The 19,320-nt window shown below is 36.9% G+C and overlaps 2 protein-coding genes, 1 long non-coding RNA gene and 1 pseudogene across 9 annotated transcripts; 2 read left to right on the top strand and 2 right to left on the bottom strand.

The window, feature by feature from the left end:
* Positions 1-5,436: 5,436 nt before the first annotated feature.
* On the bottom strand, positions 5,437-9,999 carry LOC147483222 (rhamnogalacturonate lyase B-like). 6 transcript variants are annotated; one of them, XM_086577851.1, is made up of 9 exons: positions 9,978-9,999; positions 9,610-9,731; positions 9,472-9,522; positions 7,656-7,748; positions 7,431-7,553; positions 7,048-7,189; positions 6,774-6,947; positions 6,475-6,546; positions 5,437-5,674 (listed from the first exon to the last, which is right to left on the bottom strand). In XM_086577851.1, exons 2-9 carry the CDS (start codon positions 9,651-9,653, stop codon positions 5,591-5,593), a joined length of 783 nt encoding a protein of 260 aa, XP_086433977.1. In that variant the 5' UTR covers positions 9,654-9,731; positions 9,978-9,999; the 3' UTR covers positions 5,437-5,590. The 6 variants fall into 6 exon arrangements, with proteins under 6 accessions (XP_086433977.1, XP_086433978.1, XP_086433980.1 ...); XM_086577852.1 differs by lacking the exon at positions 9,978-9,999 and adding an exon at positions 9,821-9,898 and having other exon boundaries at positions 6,858-6,947; XM_086577854.1 differs by lacking the exon at positions 9,978-9,999 and adding an exon at positions 9,821-9,898 and having other exon boundaries at positions 6,827-6,947.
* A 3,039-nt stretch (positions 10,000-13,038) lies between these two features.
* Positions 13,039-14,726, top strand: LOC147483223 (senescence-specific cysteine protease SAG12-like). Its single transcript, XM_086577849.1, has 2 exons — positions 13,039-13,621; positions 13,909-14,726. The coding sequence occupies exons 1-2, from the start codon at positions 13,177-13,179 to the stop codon at positions 14,517-14,519; spliced, it is 1,056 nt and encodes a 351-aa protein (XP_086433975.1). The 5' UTR covers positions 13,039-13,176; the 3' UTR covers positions 14,520-14,726.
* On the bottom strand, positions 13,349-16,000 carry LOC147483224 (uncharacterized). The gene is made up of 2 exons (XR_015204882.1): positions 15,864-16,000; positions 13,349-13,597 (listed from the first exon to the last, which is right to left on the bottom strand). It is a non-coding gene; the product is annotated as an uncharacterized LOC147483224 (long non-coding RNA).
* A 1,269-nt stretch (positions 16,001-17,269) lies between these two features.
* LOC147483225 (senescence-specific cysteine protease SAG39-like) lies at positions 17,270-18,792 on the top strand (annotated as a pseudogene). The gene is made up of 2 exons (XR_015206553.1): positions 17,270-17,791; positions 18,007-18,792. The product of XR_015206553.1 is annotated as a senescence-specific cysteine protease SAG39-like (transcript).
* The last annotated feature ends 528 nt before the right edge of the window (positions 18,793-19,320 follow it).

The following is a 19,320-nucleotide window of genomic DNA, read 5'->3' on the forward strand; positions in this document are numbered from 1 at the left end:
AAACCCTTTCACTTAGTAATGTTCTTCATGTTCCCGAGATTCGCCGGGACCGATTTCGTGGTCCCTACGGGAAAAGTCAAGGCCAAGGTGACTTTTGAGAGTGACAAGTTTGTTCCGACAAAGAATGAGGGTTTTTTGTTGGTAAAGGTTATTGTAATAACAGTGGTCTTTTCATGTTGAATGTACTTTGACAACATTATTATTAATAAGAATGAATCGCTTCGCTTATTTGCTTGACTCTTTGATATATGGCATGGTAGACTAGGACATGTGAATGTTCAAGATATGAAAAGGATGAAAGCATGTGGTTTATTGTCTAATATTTCTGATTTTCTAATGATAAATGTGAGATATGTGGCCGAGACTAAAGCCACGAAGAACCCCCCGCAGAACGTGTGTCTAGAGATAAACCGGATTACTAACTCTTATTCATAACGGTTTGGGTGAATTCGGAAGTACCATGTCAGAGGGGGAAGTTTTATTATATTACATTCATAGATGACTTCTCTAGGTACACCATGGTATATTTACTTAGACACAAGCATGAGGGCGGTGAGATGTTTTCTCAAGTACAAAGTGGAAGTTGAAAACCGGCTTAATCTGAAGATTAAGAGACTTTGGCCCCGATAGGGGTGGAGAATATGAGTCTAAACCCTTCCGGGACTTTTGTGACAAGAGTGGCATTATTCATGAGACTACTCCACCATACTCTCCCGAGTCTAATGGAGTAGCCGAACGGAAAAAACATAACACTAAAAGAGATGATGAATGCTATGCTTGTAAGTTCCGGAGCTTCCCGAACTTGTGGGGAAGCAATCCTATCCGCTTGCCATATACTGAGAATAGGATACCCAACAAGAAAACAAGGGAATAAGACACCATATGAAGTTATGGAAAGGTCATGTACCTAACCCGACATACTTAAAAATGTGGGGGGTCTTTGCTAAGGTTCTTGTGAACGAACCTAAAAAGAGAAAAATGGGACCTAGACTGTTGATTGTATGTTCATTGGTTATGCTCATAATAGTCTTTGATATAGATTTTTAGTAGTAAAATCGATAATAACCTTGTCGATGCTAACACTATTATAGAGAGTAAAAATGCTTGATTTCTTTGAGAATTTGTTTCCTCCGAAAATTGGCATTGAGAGGTTGGTAGCTCCTAGTGAACAACAATCAATGAGATCTTGAAATTCTCGAACAAGAAATTCGGAAGAGTAAAAGAGAGACGTAAAAATCCACCAATTTTGGTGATGACTTTTACACTTTTCTTCTTGATGATGATCCTGTGGACGATAATGAGGCAATCGGTTCTCGAAAGTGCACCTTTCGGAAGGATGCTATACACTCGAGCTAGATTCGATTATAGCTAATCACACATGGGAGATAGTGGATCTACCTCCCGGGCTTAAACCTATCGTTACAAGTGGATCTTCAAAAAGAAATTGAAACTAGATGGTTCCATTGAGAAATACAAGGCTAGACTTGTAGTCAAGGGGTTCTCCGGAAAAAAGGCATTGACTATTTTGATACTTATGCTCCGTAACTAGGATTTCTTCTATAAGAGTTCTAATGGCTCTAGCTGCTATTCATAATTTATTTATTCATCAAATGGATGTAAAAACTGCATTTTGAATGGTGATCTTGATGAAAGAAATATATATGATGCGACTCGGTGGTACGATAGTAATCGGGGAATGAGCATAAAGTATGCAAGTTAGTTAAGTCTTTATATGGGTTGAAACAAAGCCAAAACAATGGCATGAAAAGTTTGACGGTGTCATGATGTCTAATGGATATCACATAAATGATGCCGATAAATGTATTTACTTCAAATCTTTTGATGTGAATTCATATGTGATTATCCGCCTATATGTGGATGACATGTTAATCATGAGTCCTAGCCTTGATGTTATGAGAAACACCAAGATGTTTTATCCTCCCAATTTGAAATGAAGGATTTGGGAGAAGTCGATGTGATTCTTGGAATCAAAATCATCGTAAAACGATGATGGCTATACGCTTTCACAAGAGCATTATGTTGAGAAGTTTTTTGAAGAAGTTTAACTTTTATGATAGTAAGCCCTGTGTCGACACCTTATGAGGCAAATAGTGAACTTAGGAAAAATGCTCAACATGGTGTACTTCGATCTAGATATGCCCAAATTATTGGTAGTCTCATGTACTTGATGAATTGCACTAGACTGACATTGCTTATACGGTTAGCGGTGCTAGCGGATACACTCATTGTCCTAGTCGGGGAACATTGGAGTGCGCTTAGAGAGATTAGCCAAGTACTTGAGAGGAACAATGAATTACGGCGATAAGGTTTAGACAAACTCCACGTGATAGGGGTTATTGTGATGCAACCGGATATCCGATTCTCATGATATCAAGTCCACTAGTGGTTATATTTTCACACTAGGTGGAGGTGCGCCGCTTGGAAATCTTCTAAGCAGACCTTGATAGCTCGCTCAACCATGGAGTTCGAGCTTATTGCTTTAGATAAAGCAAGTCGCCGAAGTCGAGTGGCTTAGAAACCTCTTGGCAGATCTTCCTATTGGTACAAAACCGCCTCAACCGCATGCATATGCATTGGATCGGCCGCAATAGCAAAGGCAAAGAGCAAATTGTATAATGGGAAAAGGGGCATATTAAATGCGAGCCTACAGTCTATAAAATTCTTTGGAATCCGGAGTTGTGGCTCTAGATTATGTGAGGTCGAGTTAAATTTGGCCGATCCTCCGACAAAGCCACTTAACAGAGACAAGTGGTGGTCGATAATCGAGGGGGATGGGACTTTTGCCTTAGATAGAGGGCTTATTAATCGACGGCAACCCCACCTATGTGATTAGAGATCCCATGAAGTAGGTTCAAAGGGAAAAACAAGTCACCTCGTCGCTCGCGGTATGATATTGTCTTTATTTGAGACGTCCCACCCTATGACTAGATAGCATTATTGTATACTTTGTATAACTTGAATAGCAATGAGAAAAATGATGAGTTATTTTACTCTTAATGGAATCCATAGTCCATTATTTTTATGAGATAGTGTATTTTAACTGCTATGTACACTTGATGGATATCCACCTACGTGAATGTAGAACTGGGTCGGTTCTTATGAGTATTCAGGCAAATACTCTAGAGCATTCACATAACACAGGAAGCGCACGTAAGGGCCAAAAAGCGCGTGCAACACCGCAGAACAGGCATATAATGAAGGAGCAATGTGGGTGCATGTCCTCTATTTTACTACAAGGGAATGTTGGTTCAAAGATTTTTTAATCCACCACTTTCACGTATTATAAGACATGTTACCCTATGACTGGTTCAAGCCCGAAAAGCACCAAGATCTTATGCATTGTTTTTCGATTTCTCTCGGCATTTCGTTAACCCATTTCTTTTGTAATATCCTATTCCAAAATAGTGGGGACTATAAGTATTTTGAAATAGTGGGGATTGTTGGAATCTTCATGTGTATTTCAAATACTTGTGTGTGTTGTTTAGTCCCACATTGGTGAACCACCACTAGGTAGTGAGGTATATGAGGTGAACCTCTAACATAAGGGCGTGCCCTTAGGGTACAAAGGCTTTTGTGTTAGGAGGGAAGACTCACCCAAAAGCCACACGCCGCCATGAACCGTGTCGTGGGCTAACCGGTTGTCTAGTGGGTAGTGGATTACCAATTGCCTAAACTTGTTTTTCTTTTTTGAACAAGTTTTGGCTGGAGTCGCAGTGCGAGTTGGACTCTGTCTCATAACTGTTTTGGGAGACCGAATTGAGGAGTCATTCTCATGTTTGGATTCCTACAGAAACCTCTATATAAAACACGATTAGTGTGTGTCTATAGGGATGAACCGATTCTGAGAGAGTAAGAGAGAACGGTTGAAGTCGTCGCTGCTGCCTCCACACCAAATAAAATGTAACTCGTGGATACTCCCTTCTCTCCACCCTACACGAAATAGATAAGTCTTTTATTGCTTCAATCTTCTTCTCTTCTCTTCTTCCTGTCACCACCAGAGAGAGTTATATTGCCTCTAGAGGGTAGTCCGTTCTAGTGCAAAGTCGATCATTGTTAACCATTGAATCCTCGTGGAGGAAGACGTCATTGTTGCCTTTCGCACCATTGAAGGGGCTTTAAATCTTTCCTTAAGGACGACAAAATAATCCGCCTTGGTTATTAACCTGCTATTCTCGTCCTTGTCTTCTATTGTTTTCTTTTTATCTGCATACAACATCTACTTGTTCGGAAAACCAATCCTTCTTTGAGTCATTAGCTCCTATTGTGAAAACCTGATCAGAGGTAGGGTGTATATCTGTGTATCTGTCCCATAGACCATACTGTCTGAACCTGCATTGCTGAACTTTTTGATGGGATGAAATTTGCTTTCTTGTGGGGTAAACGTTTTGAAGGTCAATATGATAGGAAACATTGCTTACTTCTCAGGACTATTAATGAACAATTTGTTTATATACATTGGGTTCACATCAGGGACATAAAAACCAGTAGCTGTACGATCTGGAAAACCAATCTCCCATACAGTTGGGCCATCTCTAGTTGGAAGATAGATCACATTTCCCAGTTCTGTTTCTGATCCTGTAAAATAGAATACTCATTATTACTGCAGGCCCGTGAACATCAAAGAAACTGATCTTTCTAGAGACAACAGGGGCAATAGAGTATATATAGACGAAATGAAACTCAAGAAATGTACCTGCAGAAATGTTAACAAGCTTCTTATCCAGGTAGTTTCCCACAAAACCAGGAACCCATCCATGAAGACCATAAATACCTGGGATAACATTGTTGATGCTGAAAGCTCCAGTTGAGTCTGTTTGAACCCAGAACTGATAACCCTGTACACTCAGGAATAGATGAAGAAGAGGCTCAATTAGTATCTGATATATTGATCCGTGCCTACAGATTTTTAGGAGGTCATTGATGGGTTTTATGTCATGGTTGGTATACAAGACAAGTTATGAAAATCATTCAGTGTGTTAATTATATGTAGCCAGTTCTATTCTTACCTTGCTTTCTACTTCCCAACCTCCTTCAGTCCTTGCTACTGATAAACCAACATAAGCCGATTTAGCAGGAATAAGAGCTCCAGAAACAAATCTGTGATTCACAGTAATTTGAAATATCAGTGTACAGCTCAAGTAGATGTGTTTTGGAAGTTTTTAATGCACTCATAAAATATTACTTATCCTGAACGAGCAATCTTCCTGAAGCTGATCCACGTTCTTTTGCCGCAAGAAAGTAGGGTGAGGATACAAAACTATACGGTCATGTTGACACTTCTAGCAGCCTCTAGGATGAGCCATAGACCATGAAAACAAACCCAGGAGCAAAGTCGGCATGTAACTGTTTAATTTCATGGTAATTGCATATAACAACACTTCAAGTGGAACAATTTGTAGAGCTGTCGGTATATACCTGTTTTTTTGCATCTATCCATAAATTGTGTGCATCAGATGTATCTGGCTCACGAACGCAGGGCCTAAGTCCTGCGTTCGTGAGCCTGTTCTCTCTCTTTCTAATGGCTGCCGCTCTCGATCTCTCTCAATAGTGAGAGTAGAGAAACCCTCTCCTACGGGGAAAAGCAGTATCTCTCCTTATCAAATCTCCTTCTCTTCTCACCTTCCTTGGTAGCTTCTCTCTCTTCCCACCCCAGCTGCAATGAAGAAGAAGAAAAAAAAAAAATCACTCCTTTAAGTGTTCTTGCAACACATAGGATGATCGACATCACAGGTCATACGCTTTATTGGATCTGGCTATGGGGGTTTTGGTTTTCTCCTTTAGAGAAGTCTTCTTTCCCAATTTTGCAAATTGTTTCTTCTTTGAAGACCTTAAATAAGTTAGATCTAGGTTTCTGGTTATATTTTTCGGTGTTTATTGCTTTGCCGGTTCTTTGGATCTAGTAGCTCAATATCAGTGGCAAAGCCATGGGTTCAGCCCTCTCTGTCTGTTTCTCTGGTTTGGCTCAATATTTTACTTGGCTGAGACCAAGGCTCTCTCCCATTATCTATTCCCTCTCTGGATTGCTGGTTTGGGTAGTAATTTGGTCAGGCCACCGCCCGCCCTTCGAGGGCTCTTGGTGGGGCATTCTTTTATGGGATTGCTAATCTGCCGCTTGTGTCGTGGAGTGTAATACTACGCGATTTGAAGGCTCTTGAGTCTTTGCATTGGGAGATCCAACATGGTTTTTGGTTGAGTACGGTTGTAGCTGATTTGGAGAAAGTGGTGGTGGGGTTTCCAATGTGGAGTTGCTGCCGGTGTTGGGTGTTCGGTTCAGGTGGAGTTCGGTTCAAGATTTTATGGATGTTCAGTACTTGTTGTGGTTCTCTTGTATTGTTTTCATCTATTTTTTCTTGTGTTGTTGTATGTAATCGATCTTTTGATTAATATAATCAGTTTGTTCATCGAAAAAAAAAAAAAAAAAAAAAAAAAAAAAACTAAAAAAGGGCCTAATACCTTCCTCCATGCCTCTCCTTCACTAAAATGTGCAATTATATCATTGCCAATATAGTGACATCCATGAAACATCTGCAGCAGACAACCAAATGATCAATATATCTGTCATGCGGCCATGTGGGTCTTAAATATAAATATGGCTGCCCAATTATATTTGTTTATTTTAGATGCTCTCTTGTATGTATTGCAAAATGATTTTGTCACAACATGTTATATTCTTAAATGTAACTGAATCACTATATTTTGCCTTCACAAATGCAATCCTGATAGAGGACTAAAATGAAGAGAGGGAGAGTTACAGTGAGGCATGTTGGACCAGTATGGCATGTAAGATTTTGCTTCGTAGGTCCACCATTTCTGTACTCATTAGTAGGGATTACAACCCAAAATCCGATGGTCGGACTGCCAGAGCTTATCCACCCATGTAATCCGCCGTCCTTGTTGTCCATTGAGTACTGGTATTTGTCATCAACCTTAATACATCAACAGACACTATAGTCAGACACTCAGACACCTTCAACTCCGTTGCTCTTTGGTTTCAGTTACACTACAAAGAAAGATTGTTCCACAAACCTCCCCTTTAAGATCAGGATTTATTGGATTCGTAAGCAAGACAGCTTCAGGTACAATAAGCTCTTGACATCTATTAGGAAGTCTATCCTCTGGCATTGGCATTATTCTTTGCTTTTCATCTGTAATCGCCATGTAATGAAACCTATACCATTCAATGATAAACAACTTAAACATGCATGGCTAAACTACGGTTATAGTGCGTCTGGTTTAATACTAGTTTATGTCATGCATTTACGCTGGTGGTTATTGCGTTATGTTTATTTAGCACATCTCCTATTGTGGTATAAGTATAACTATCAAGATCAACCACCATGTACATTGTAGTTAGATGTCAGATTATTCATAAGCAACATCTTCAGAGGACCTAAAGTTAGGTTTATTACTTGTCTCTTCTTAATATAAACACCATTCTTGTCTGCACTAGATCAAAAGCAGGCGAGGCAGTGGAGCGCTCATATATGGTGGCATAACAATAGAACCCTGAAACCCCGCTCCTCATAATGATTCTGACAATTAAAAAAAAAAAAGGACATTAAAGCCGATAATTATATTACATCATTCTAGTCTAGGAAACATGTCTCCAAAAATAAAAGGAAAAATGAAACAACCTCTTGTCTATGCTTATTGGTAAGTTGCTTCTGAATGAAAGTTCTATACAGTCTTTACTTGAATTAACGACACTATACTCCGTCGCTCTAAGTCTGGAAAGATAATGTTGTATTGTCAGAACCCAGAGCTTGGTAAGTTTTTGAAGTAAGTTCTCTACCTTGATACCAACCAGCCGAAATATATATAATAGGGTTATTTAGGGATTGGTCCTACTTATTTAGGGGTATTTAGAGATAGGTCCTAAAATTATCGATTATTAGGCTTTAGTCCTACTTCTATCGATTGACCTTAAGTCAACTCAGTTGACCGTGGTCAACCCATTTTATAATAATATAATTTTCATATTTTATCAAAATGGCCAAACTACCCTTCAGCGTGCTTCGTATGTGACTTTAGAGAGTCGTTGAAAATGGCCAACAATCAACACGTGTCAAAAATCAAGCATAATTAAACTCGATAAACCAATTAAGTTCAAAAAAGTTAGAGGGATGATTGCGGCAAGCCTCTATGAAATCGCCGAGAAGAAGAGAAAGATGGATGGTGAGAAAGGCGGAGGAAATGTCCGATTTTGAAGGTGAGCCCTTTGTGGTGTTCGCAAATCAAACACCAAATCTCATCTCAAGCGTCGTTGCTCGGACTTGAGAGAAGCCCCGATTTGAAGGTGAGTGAGTCTTTGTCCTCCCTTCTACATCATTTGCTCTAAGTCCTAATGACTCTGAACAGCGCAGCGAAGAAACTATTTTTCCGTTTCTCTATTATTCGTGATAGTGTTTATTGGTCTTTGGCTTTCGATCCTAGCAAGTGTATCAACAACGCTCAAACTCTTTTGGCTCCTATTTGCATAATTCCTTACCCAAATCGCAAGCAAGTGTAGTGGTTATGTCGCTCTTGGGTCCAAGATCTTTATGATGGGTGGTATTATCGGTGAACCTTCAAAAAAGAGAAACTTGAAGGTTCTACGGATATATTCTCCTTTGATACCAAAACCAAAAATCAATTTTCAATGGCAAAATTAAAATGAAAAAGGAGTCCGCTCACTTGCTTGCCAAGAGGTCTAATCCAAATAGTTTAATTAGAAAATCTATGTGTTTGGAAACAAATTTTTGAACCAACACCGGTTTGAAGTTTTCGACCCATATATAATTAAACTTATCCGCCCTCTTCCTAACCCTCCACATCGGGTCACTTGTAAATGTTTTGAATAATTTCTTAGAACTCTTGTTGCAAATGGGGATAAGATTCTTTTGGTTTTGAATAATATTGTATCCTATTTCGATGTGAAAAATGAGTCGATTGACTCAAATCCCAATTCCTATTGGCAAACCATATCTTTGGTCCGATCAACCAATTAAGTTAAAAAAATTAGAATTTGATACAACATAGAATTAGTCTTTTAAGAGTTAACCCCTCCTGTATTTGAGTTAATTAGGTTTTGGTCCTACTTTTATGTCATTAAAGAGTTTGAATTTAAGTTCATGAAATACCTTTGGTGAATTTAAGTTGATGAAATATCTTTGGTCGATTTTGACACGTGCCCATTGTTTGGCCATTTTCAACGACTCTAAAGTCACATCACAAACTTTGAAGGGTAGTTTGGCCATTTTGATAAAAATTGAAAAATATATTATTATAAAATGAGTTGACCACAGTCAACTAAGTTGACTTAAGGTCAATCGATAGAAGTAGGACTAAAGCCTAATAATCGATAATTTTAAGACCTATTCCTAAATACCCCTAAATAAGTAGGACCAATCCCTAAATAACCCTATATAATAAATAGAAAAATAATGCACTTTCGATCTGTTAAGCACTCACAATTGGTATCTATCCCCGCCTCCTGGTAAGTTCCAGTTGATGTCCCAATACCTGCACAGTTTCTAAGATGTTACTTCATAGTTTATTGCAGTTGCTCTGACTTTTTGTTACTTAAGAGAAACTTGTGTGTTTATATACCCTCTACTAGATGATTTTGATTGTACATCCAAAAGGTTGTCCATTCCTCCATAACTAATTCCTGTCAAAGATCCATCAGGTCTCGATATTGTAAGCTTTGCTAGGCCATTGTCCAATGTGACCTGCACAAATTTGAAATAAAACACACACTTCTATTAGACTGTTTATTACTATATTATATTTCTGTGCAAGAGAGGTAGAGTAAACTTGCATAGGAGGGTTGGGTAGTTAAGAACTTAAGATCACACTCTTCATAGCCATAAGAGAAAAACCCTTAATGCTGAAAAAACCTTAATGTTTTTGTTTAGAGAAGTAAACAGAGTTTCGATACTTGCTCAATGGTTGATGATGTTTAAATCGTTGCTTACAATGATTTAAATGAACTATGAAGCAAATATACGATGGTCTTTTTTCTAGGTATGTCTCTATGCATGATTCATTCTCTTGTTAATATCAACTTGGTCATTTACTATGTATATACGTACTAAGATCAAACATAAGGTACGTTAAACTTTGATTAAAGACAAAGATGTTTAAAGATCACTAGTTGTTTTGTGACTTTGTCAGCATATACGGTATGCAAACAATGTTGTTCGTGGAATTTATAGCTGTCATATGCGACTAGACATAGTTCAGTTAACGACAGTAATGAAAAATTAATGAAAAAGTATATACCGAGATAACGTCAGCATACACACAGTAATGAAAAATTAGGCAATTTGTTCAACAACTTTAAATCAAAGAGATAAATTAAAAAATGTATTAATAACAAAAGAAAAGGGTTAATTAGTTGGAAAAGACAAAAAAGAATCAAATCATAAGGATATTTGTGGCCTAAGTGATTTTTTTAGGCTCCAGCTATCCCAAGGATATCCTTATAGGAATGAGGGTTTGCATAACCAAATTATGCAGATATGATAATATTAATAACATCATAATCATCACTATTTAGATTATTAGAAATCCTATAGATCGAGTTATTACTTTAGACAATTGAATCGAGCTTTAATTTTCCCGAGTGCAAACACGGAAATATGTAGACTCACGCTTCTTGTTGTTGCGTATGGGGGGAATGGCAAGCCACTTAGTTGTTGTAGCACCATGAGATCACGACCATCATACATTCAATTGCTCAAATAAACAGAAGGTTTCCACTTAAAAAGGTAATACATTAGAGCAAGTCCAATGGAGAGCTGCTAAAAATGTCACTTGTTGCCACATGCTTTTTAGCTTGCAAGTTGTAAATTTGGCTTCCCAAAAAATAAAAAACCAATCCAATCGAAGGTTTCGTTTTGAAGTGCTAAATAATATGGATGGTATAGCTGCCGCCATTCGCTTATTATTTTTGAAATTTTTGGATGGACGATAAAATGATATGGGTCCGTCGTCGTCGAGTCGAAAACACACCGGACGGTAAATTATGTCGTCCGTCTTTCGAACTTATTATAGCAGCTGCTAGCGAAGGTTTTAATTTTGGCTGGGTTTTTTTACTCCTTTCAAATTTAAAACATTTTTAACAGTCTCATTAGAATGACATTTTTGTAGTTGGAGTGTTATATTTGTCTTTAGCCGTCTATATAGCCCTCCATTAGACTAGCTCTTAGCCCCCACAAAATTTATGATGTGAAGTTGTGAACGATAGACGAGAATCCCACAAGTCAAAAACTCCAAAGATTCTATTTTTTTTTTTTCCAGAAAACCGAAATTTTCAATGACGACGAAATTGATGTCGATCTATGCCGCCATGGTGTGAACGAACAGATGTGTTGCACTTTGAGGTTACTTACGTGCTCGTCATTATTCTATTTACTTGTATAACAAACTAAGATATAGAACTGTAGAAGTCGACTTGGGCCTAAACCGAAGCCAATAATTTGTTATCGTACCAAAACTTTAATACTTGTTTCTATGTGGCCTGCCTCTTAAAATCTACATCAGGAAACACTTTTCCGTGTACGTTGGCAAATTCGTAATGAGTCTGGATTCACTGAGGGTATCCGCAAACCCAGATTTAAAGGGACGCACAATCCACCATAATGAGTGATTCACAAATTCTCTCCCTTCTGAGTTCAAATTCTTACGTATAAGGGTAAAGATGAAATTGAAAAACATAAAATTTGAGGAAGAGGGAAAATCGTCTTCTTCCTTGTTGCTGGTTGCATCATTATCCCCCCCTCTAAAACCTTTTCTGGTTCAACATTAATTGACTAATCAGAAATATAAAGACAAAAATTAAGGTATCTAACAAAACATCCTCTGCATATCAACTCTATTACGTCATCGCAAGTATGAACAAATGGAAATCAACACCCATCCAGATTCAGTAAATAAAATTGGGTAGGAAGCTGAAAACATAACTTTAATCAACACTTTGAGTTAGCCTCTTATTTATGTTTGATGCTGGCAGGATTCAAGCTCTAGACTTTTGGTATTATCGCCCAAAAGTTTTATTGACTTTACTAGTCGGCACTATATGTACTTTTTTTCTTTTAATTTTGATTAAATCCAATTAAAAGATAATTTAGAGACAAAGGAAGTAAAATGTTCATGTCAATGACATGAGAAGGTTGTTTAGATTTGATGATTACTTTGGAGCACATTTTCATATTATCAATTAACATCTATTAACAAACCCACACCCTTGTTTGCTTTTGAAATCAACTGAGTGAGATATGTGATCTCTAAAAATAGGAGAGTGGGCAATCAATTGCATGTATATCCATTATTATGTATGGAGTAAAGTGTTGTTATAACTTGCTAGATTAAAAGTGGTGCAACTCTATCGTGAAAGAAGCAAGTAAACAGGGAAGAAGAGGTACTTGTCTTTATTTGTATTCCCAATTATACCCTCACACGTATCTTCATCATTTGAAGTTAGAAGAGAATAATTTTCTCAAGATTTGAACCCTCAATCTTATGGTGATTTGTGCGTCCCCTTTCCCCTTTAAATCTAGTGTGCGGTTACCCACTCTGAATCCAGAAGAATGAAAACGTTAATTCGTACAAATATATGTAGTGTAATTGTACATCATGACAAAGTTATTTTAAGCATATATCAATTTCAAAATTTACAAATATATTTGTAAAGTCTTGTTATTTCTTACAATACTACAAATATTTACAACTTAAAAAATAAAAAATAAAAATAAATGTATAGAAAGCTATCTATTATTATAAAAATTAGTAAACATGTTTTTAAGCGAGGCTTTTACTTTTTTTTTTTGGCAAACTTGTTTTTAAATGAGATCAGTAACTTGTTGATGCGGCGGGTTCGAACCCTAGACATATGATATCATCACCCAAATATTTTAACTGTCTATTCGTTTAAAAATTTAGTACGTAACCAGTCAATACTAAAACCTTTTACGTATTTGGTCTACATCACTCTACCTCCAATCCATGACGTACACTAGCAAGTAGTAACATAGATGAATCTGTTGTGCGGCTAGAGCAATAGAATCTTAAGCATGCAAATGCGTCTATATAAGCTCCAACAAGGCAACATACTTCATCGAAAACAAAACATTCACTAAGAAAACTTGTTTTAGTTGAATTGGTAGCAATAGTATGGCTGCAACATGGCAATCAATCAACTTTGTTAGTGTAGGCCTAATTATTTTGAGCCTTTGGGTATGTCAAGTGATTTGTAGGACTCTACCTGATACTTCCATGGTAGAGAGACATGAGCAGTGGATGGCTCTACATGGTCGTATATACACTGAAGCAACTGAGAAGGATATGCGTTTTAAAAAATTCCAAGAGAACGTTGCGTATATTGAGTCTGTTAATAATGCTGGAAATCGACCCTACAAGCTGAGTGTTAACAAATTCGCAGACCTAACAAATGAAGAGTTTAAGGCTGTTCGAAACGGGTACAAAAGAACTTCTTCACTAGAAAAATCATCGGACGGGTTGTTGTCCTTCAGACACGCAAATGTCAGTGTGGTACCATCTAGTATGGACTGGAGGAAGAAAGGTGCTGTAACCCCTGTCAAGGACCAAGGCGAGTGTGGTAAGTGTTTATTTACGTAGTAAATAACCTTTACCAATAGGTAATTAATAATTAATTCATAGGTAATTAATAATTAATTCATTTATCACTCTAGCTTGATGCCGCTTGAAAAAATAAGAAGAAAAGAAATCATACTTCAGTCATCAATCTGTTGAATTGGTAGCATCAACAATATAATTTACACGTACTGCACCAGCTACACCTATAGATAGTACGTAGGGCCGCATGATATCAAATTGTTGAAATTCATTTCTAATACTTCAGCAACATGTTATCGAAAAACACAGGAAGTTGTTGGGCATTTTCAGCAGTTGCAGCCACAGAAGGAATTAACCAACTCAAAAGAGGTAAGTTGATCTCATTGTCAGTACAAGAACTAGTGGACTGTGATGTTAAAGGCGAGGATCATGGTTGCCAGGGTGGTTTCATGGGTGATGCATTTCAATTCATCCAACAAAATAAAGGTCTTGCAGCAGAAGCTACCTATCCATATAAGGGTGTTCATAGCACTTGTAATAAAGCAGCCTCTCATGCAGCCAAGAAAGCAGCCTCTCATGCAGCTCAAATCAAAGGTTATGAAAATGTTCCAGTTAACAGCGAGAAAGCACTTTTGAAAGCTGTAGCAAGCCAACCAGTATCTGTAGCTATTGATGCAGGTGGCTTTGATTTCCAGTTTTACTCGAGCGGTGTTTTTACTGGTGAGTGTGGAACAGACCTAAACCATGCTGTAACTGCTGTTGGTTATGGAGTGAGTGTCGATGGAACGAAGTATTGGCTTGTGAAGAACTCATGGGGCAGTGGATGGGGTGAGAATGGATACATAAGAATGCAGAGGGATGTCAGTGCCATGGAAGGTCTATGTGGTATCGCCATGAATGCTTCCTACCCTACTCTGTGAGGAAGAACTTTATGTTAAAAAAAAATCCCTCCCATCCCTATATTATTTGCATAATATTATAATGGAATATATGGATTGTTGTAAATGGATGTATATATGGATTGTTGTAAATGAATGTATATATGGATTGGATTGTGACAAGTTATGTGACTCTTATATGTAATTATGTATACAAAATTTGAAATAAGAAAATGAATTTTTTTTGTATATTTGTAATATTAGTTTTGGTCACTGAATTCAGTTAAGAACTAAGCAGTTACAGGACTAATCGTTTGAGAAGCGATATGCGATTAACCGGTAAATCGGCGAGTAATTGAATTGGTGATTTAATCAAATATATCAGATGTATATATCTCCCCATTTCAAAATATATAATAGTATAATCATACAAAATATTTTAAAATCGTTATTCGAGACGATATGCAACAAAAAAAATATCAAATTCTCATAATCACATCCAACCAACTCAATCTTGGAGTACTACAGATATATATCAAACACAAAAAATTGTGCACGTTAAATATTTAAAAGAATAAGGAGATTATATATATATATATATACAAAATTTTGTATATTTAATATTGGTTAAGGAGGAGAAATAAGTAAACTCTTAATTAACTTTGTGTGTTGTTTAGATATTTTATTATCAATCTGGTTTAAAAATCCAATTTGATAAAATACATATATTTTTTAGGGGAACCGATATTTTCCGTGATTTTTTTTTTTCTCAATTTAGTGATAAATTGATCAATTTGCTGATTAAATCTCCAGTGGAAAATAAAAATAAAATAAAAAATAAAATAGTCCAAAAATTAATCGGTCTACAAGCGATATAGCGATTAATAGCCGATATTGATAGCATAGGTTAAGAAGCTTAAATATGCATGGAAACCCAAGAACAAATATTCACAAACTTTCAGAAATTTGAATTTGAATACTGACGAAATAAAAATCGAATGAGCGGGGGCGAGTACATAAAAGTACTTGGTCTAGTTGTCTGTCCGCCCAAAAGTCTGTCTTACAAAAAATAATCAGAAACCCATCTTCTCCGACCAGATCTCTCTCTCATCTCCATAATCCAATTTTCGGAATAAGTTGCTAGTTTTTATATCTCTGTTGCATCTCCTTCCTCTTTAGATCGGTGCACGACACCTTCGAAACCTTCCTCACAACTTTTCTTCCTAATTGCTTCTCCTTATGTTGTGACTATTTCGATATATATGAACTAGTTTTACTGAATTACCATAAAATATAACGGATAAAGAAATATATGAACTAGTTTTACTGAATTACCATGTTGATCATCACCATAAAATATAACGAATAAAGAAATCAAATAATCACCTAATCCTTGGCTGAGAAGAAGGAACAAATAAATCAGACATCCTGTTTCCATCAATCTCCAAACTGGGGAAAGAGTAGACCAAATAAGAGAAAAAGTTGTACTCACTAATTAACTATTAAAGTAACCTCAGTAGAAATAAATAACCTTTTTATTGAAGACTAGTTTTGGATGACATCACTCACCGTTATATTTTGCCATTGTGGTAACTGGCAACTTGAAAATACAAGTAAGGCAACAAGCAACAAGCAGACCTCTCTCGCCATCATGATTAGCAATTCGGGATACGGCAAAAATTCGATACGGGAATAATTTGAGTTATTTTGATAATTCAAAAAAACAGTACGGTCAAATATTCAGTAAAAAATTCGCAATACGGTAATTATGCGGTGTTTAATTAATATGCGTTTTAAACGTTTGGTTGCAAAAATTTGTGATATTATGTTAGTAAATATTAATAATAGTTGTCATTCTTTACAACATAACAAACATATCTGAACAATTTAACTATAAAAATATTGAAACCAATTGAATGGTCCACATAGGTACCTTCGTTTATTTGTTCTTAGATTGAAATTAACGTTCAAATTTCAAAATACACACACACACCATGAGATATGAGATGACAATTTAAATATTGCCCTAAAAGTATAAAAACAAAGCTTTTGAATTAATTTATCACTAATAATGTAAGAGTGAGGGACTTAAAATAAGAGTGAGGACATAAAGTACATAAAAAATAACAAAAACACAACCGAATTTTTATTTATTTATTATTAGTTTTTTTTTAGCCGAATTTTTGAAAATTTGGCAAAATCCGTATTATTTGTTTCAAGGCAAAAAATCGCGAATTGTTACGAATCTTTCAAACATTCGGGAAAGTATTATACGTTTTGCCCTTCAAAAATTCAATTACCGAATTATTCGCGAATTGCTAACAAGGGACAAAATGCCATACAATAATACAATTCATCTTTTCAAGCTTATATTTTATATTAAAAGATTTCAACAACTAATCAACTCTATGGGAGTTAAGTAGATGCTTGTAAAAAGAATTTGTCCACAATGTACTAAATAAGCCCAGAACATCCAATTTGTTTGTCCTTAAAACATTTTGATTTATCAACTAATCAATCTGGTACGAAGTTGTTATACAATCCAACATAGAAGTCGATCTGGACTGAAACAAAACCAATAATTTTATGATCAGATCAATAGCTCTGTTCCTAAATCTTGGTGCCGGCCAAGCAAGTCTAAATGACTAAATCAATATACTTTTTCGTGCAGGTTGGAGAGTTGGTCTATATCAATCTTCCTACATCGCACTAGCAACGTACGTAATTAAGTTCTTGTAGGTAAAAGAAATATCGAGGTATTGTGCGAAACTGCCTATATAAGCTTAAGACGACCTTAAGTTCAAGTGTGCCTACACAATCTTCCATAAGATCATAAGAAGCGTCTAGTTAAGAATCTCAGTTTAGCTCCTAGCAATGATTTCAACATGGAAATCCATCCACTTTCTTAACATATGCCTAATCATTTTAGGCCTCTGGGCTTGTCAAGCCCCTTCTCGCGCTATGCATGAGGTTTCCATGTTGGAGAAATATGAACAATGGATGATTCGTTATGGTCGTGTGTATAATGATGCAACAGAGCAGGAGACGCGTTTTCAGATATACAAAGAAAATGTTGAAAGGATTGAAGCCTTGAATAGGGCGGGGAACAGATCCTACACTTTAAGTGTTAACGCATTTGCTGACCAAACCAATGAAGAGTTCAAGGCAGCCCGAAATGGATAAAGGTTTTTGCTCACCTGCAAAATCTTTCCAGACTACTCCTTTCAAATACGAAAATGTCAATGCAGTTCCCTCAAGTATGGACTGGAGGAAGAAAGGCGCAGTAACCCCTGTCAAGGACCAAGGCCAATGTGGTAATCTTCTTTACTTGGAGATCTTGACTAGCTTTCATAATGTAGAAAACATAACTAGCTAGCTTTATCCTCTATACTGCTAACCATACATGTCTTTAGTTCTCTGACTTTTATCCTATAGATAAACCCAAGTTTTTCTATTAAACATGTTTCTAGTTGCCCCTTGCTCAGGAAGAGCAAAGTACACTGTACATTACTAACTTGTGAAATTTCAGGATCCTGCTAGGCATTCTCAGTAGTAGCAGCTATGGAAGGAGCTACTCATCTAAAAACAGGGAAGTTGATCTCCTTATCCAAACAGGAATTGGTGGACTGCGACACTAAAGGCGTTGACCAAGGGTGTGAGGGCGGTGAAATGGATGATGCATTTCTATTTGTCCAACGTAACAAAGGCATTGCCTCAGAAACTACCTATCCTTACACTGCTGCAGACAATACTTGCAATACTAAGGAGGAAGCCTCTCATGCAGCTGAAATCAGTGGTCATGAAGATGTCCCAAGAAACAGTGAGGTGGCCTTGCTGAAGGTCGTGGCCAACCAACCAATAGCTATAGCGATTGATGCTGGAGGCCCTGATTTCCAATTCTATTCAAGTGGTGTATTCACTGGTCAGTGTGGTACAGATTTAGACCACGGTGTGACTGCAGTTGGTTACGATGTGAGCGACGATGGGACTAAGTATTGGCTTGTGAAGAACTCATGGGACAGCGCATGGGGTGAGAATGGATACATAAGAATGCAAAGGGACGTTAGTACCAAGGGAGGTCTCTGCGGTATCGCCATGGATGCTTCTTACCCTGTTGCTGCTTAAGGACACAAAGAAAGTGATGTTCCTACTTCCTAGTCCGGAAATCCTGTTCCTACTTCCTAGCCTGTATTAAGTTCGAATCCCCTTTCACATGTATATAAGGCATGTCACGAAATTAAAGGAGGAATGTATGTATTATATATCTCAAGCTCTGTGTATAATTTTCAGTAAGAATGAACATCTTTGGTTATAATGGTTTTGCCTAGCTTTTAAAAAGAAAAATATCTATCTAATAAGATAGTTTTTTTTTTTTTTTTTTCCGCTACAGGACAAAACTATAATAAAAGACGGCCCAGATCATTTCTAGCAAAATCTAACGGCTACTATACTTTGATAATTTTAATTGTTGAATCGGGACACTGATGGAACAGCTCCGATTTGGTTTTTATGGGCTTTGTTTCCATAAGGTCGCAGGTTCCAACCATGGAAACTTAAGGGTTTTTTGTATGAATTTATTAAAATTAATTCACTCTTCCAAATCTTTGTGTCGCTACTTTCGGCAAATCAAGTTTTTGGATTCCATCTTGCTGCTGTAAAAGTGAATCATCGTGTCTTCTTGATTGATTGAGTAGCCATTAAAGAAGGAACAACAGCTATAATTGAAGAAGCAGATCAAGGCTGTTCTCATTTCTATTCTTACTTGAACAATACCAAAAAAGAGTAATGGAGTTATGGCTTCCAAGTCCTGAACTCAAGCGAAGGTGACCTTACTTGCACATAT

The sequence above is a fragment of the Coptis chinensis genome, chromosome 8 (assembly GCF_015680905.1).
Source record: "Coptis chinensis isolate HL-2020 chromosome 8, ASM1568090v1, whole genome shotgun sequence".
Lineage (NCBI taxonomy): Eukaryota > Viridiplantae > Streptophyta > Magnoliopsida > Ranunculales > Ranunculaceae > Coptis > Coptis chinensis.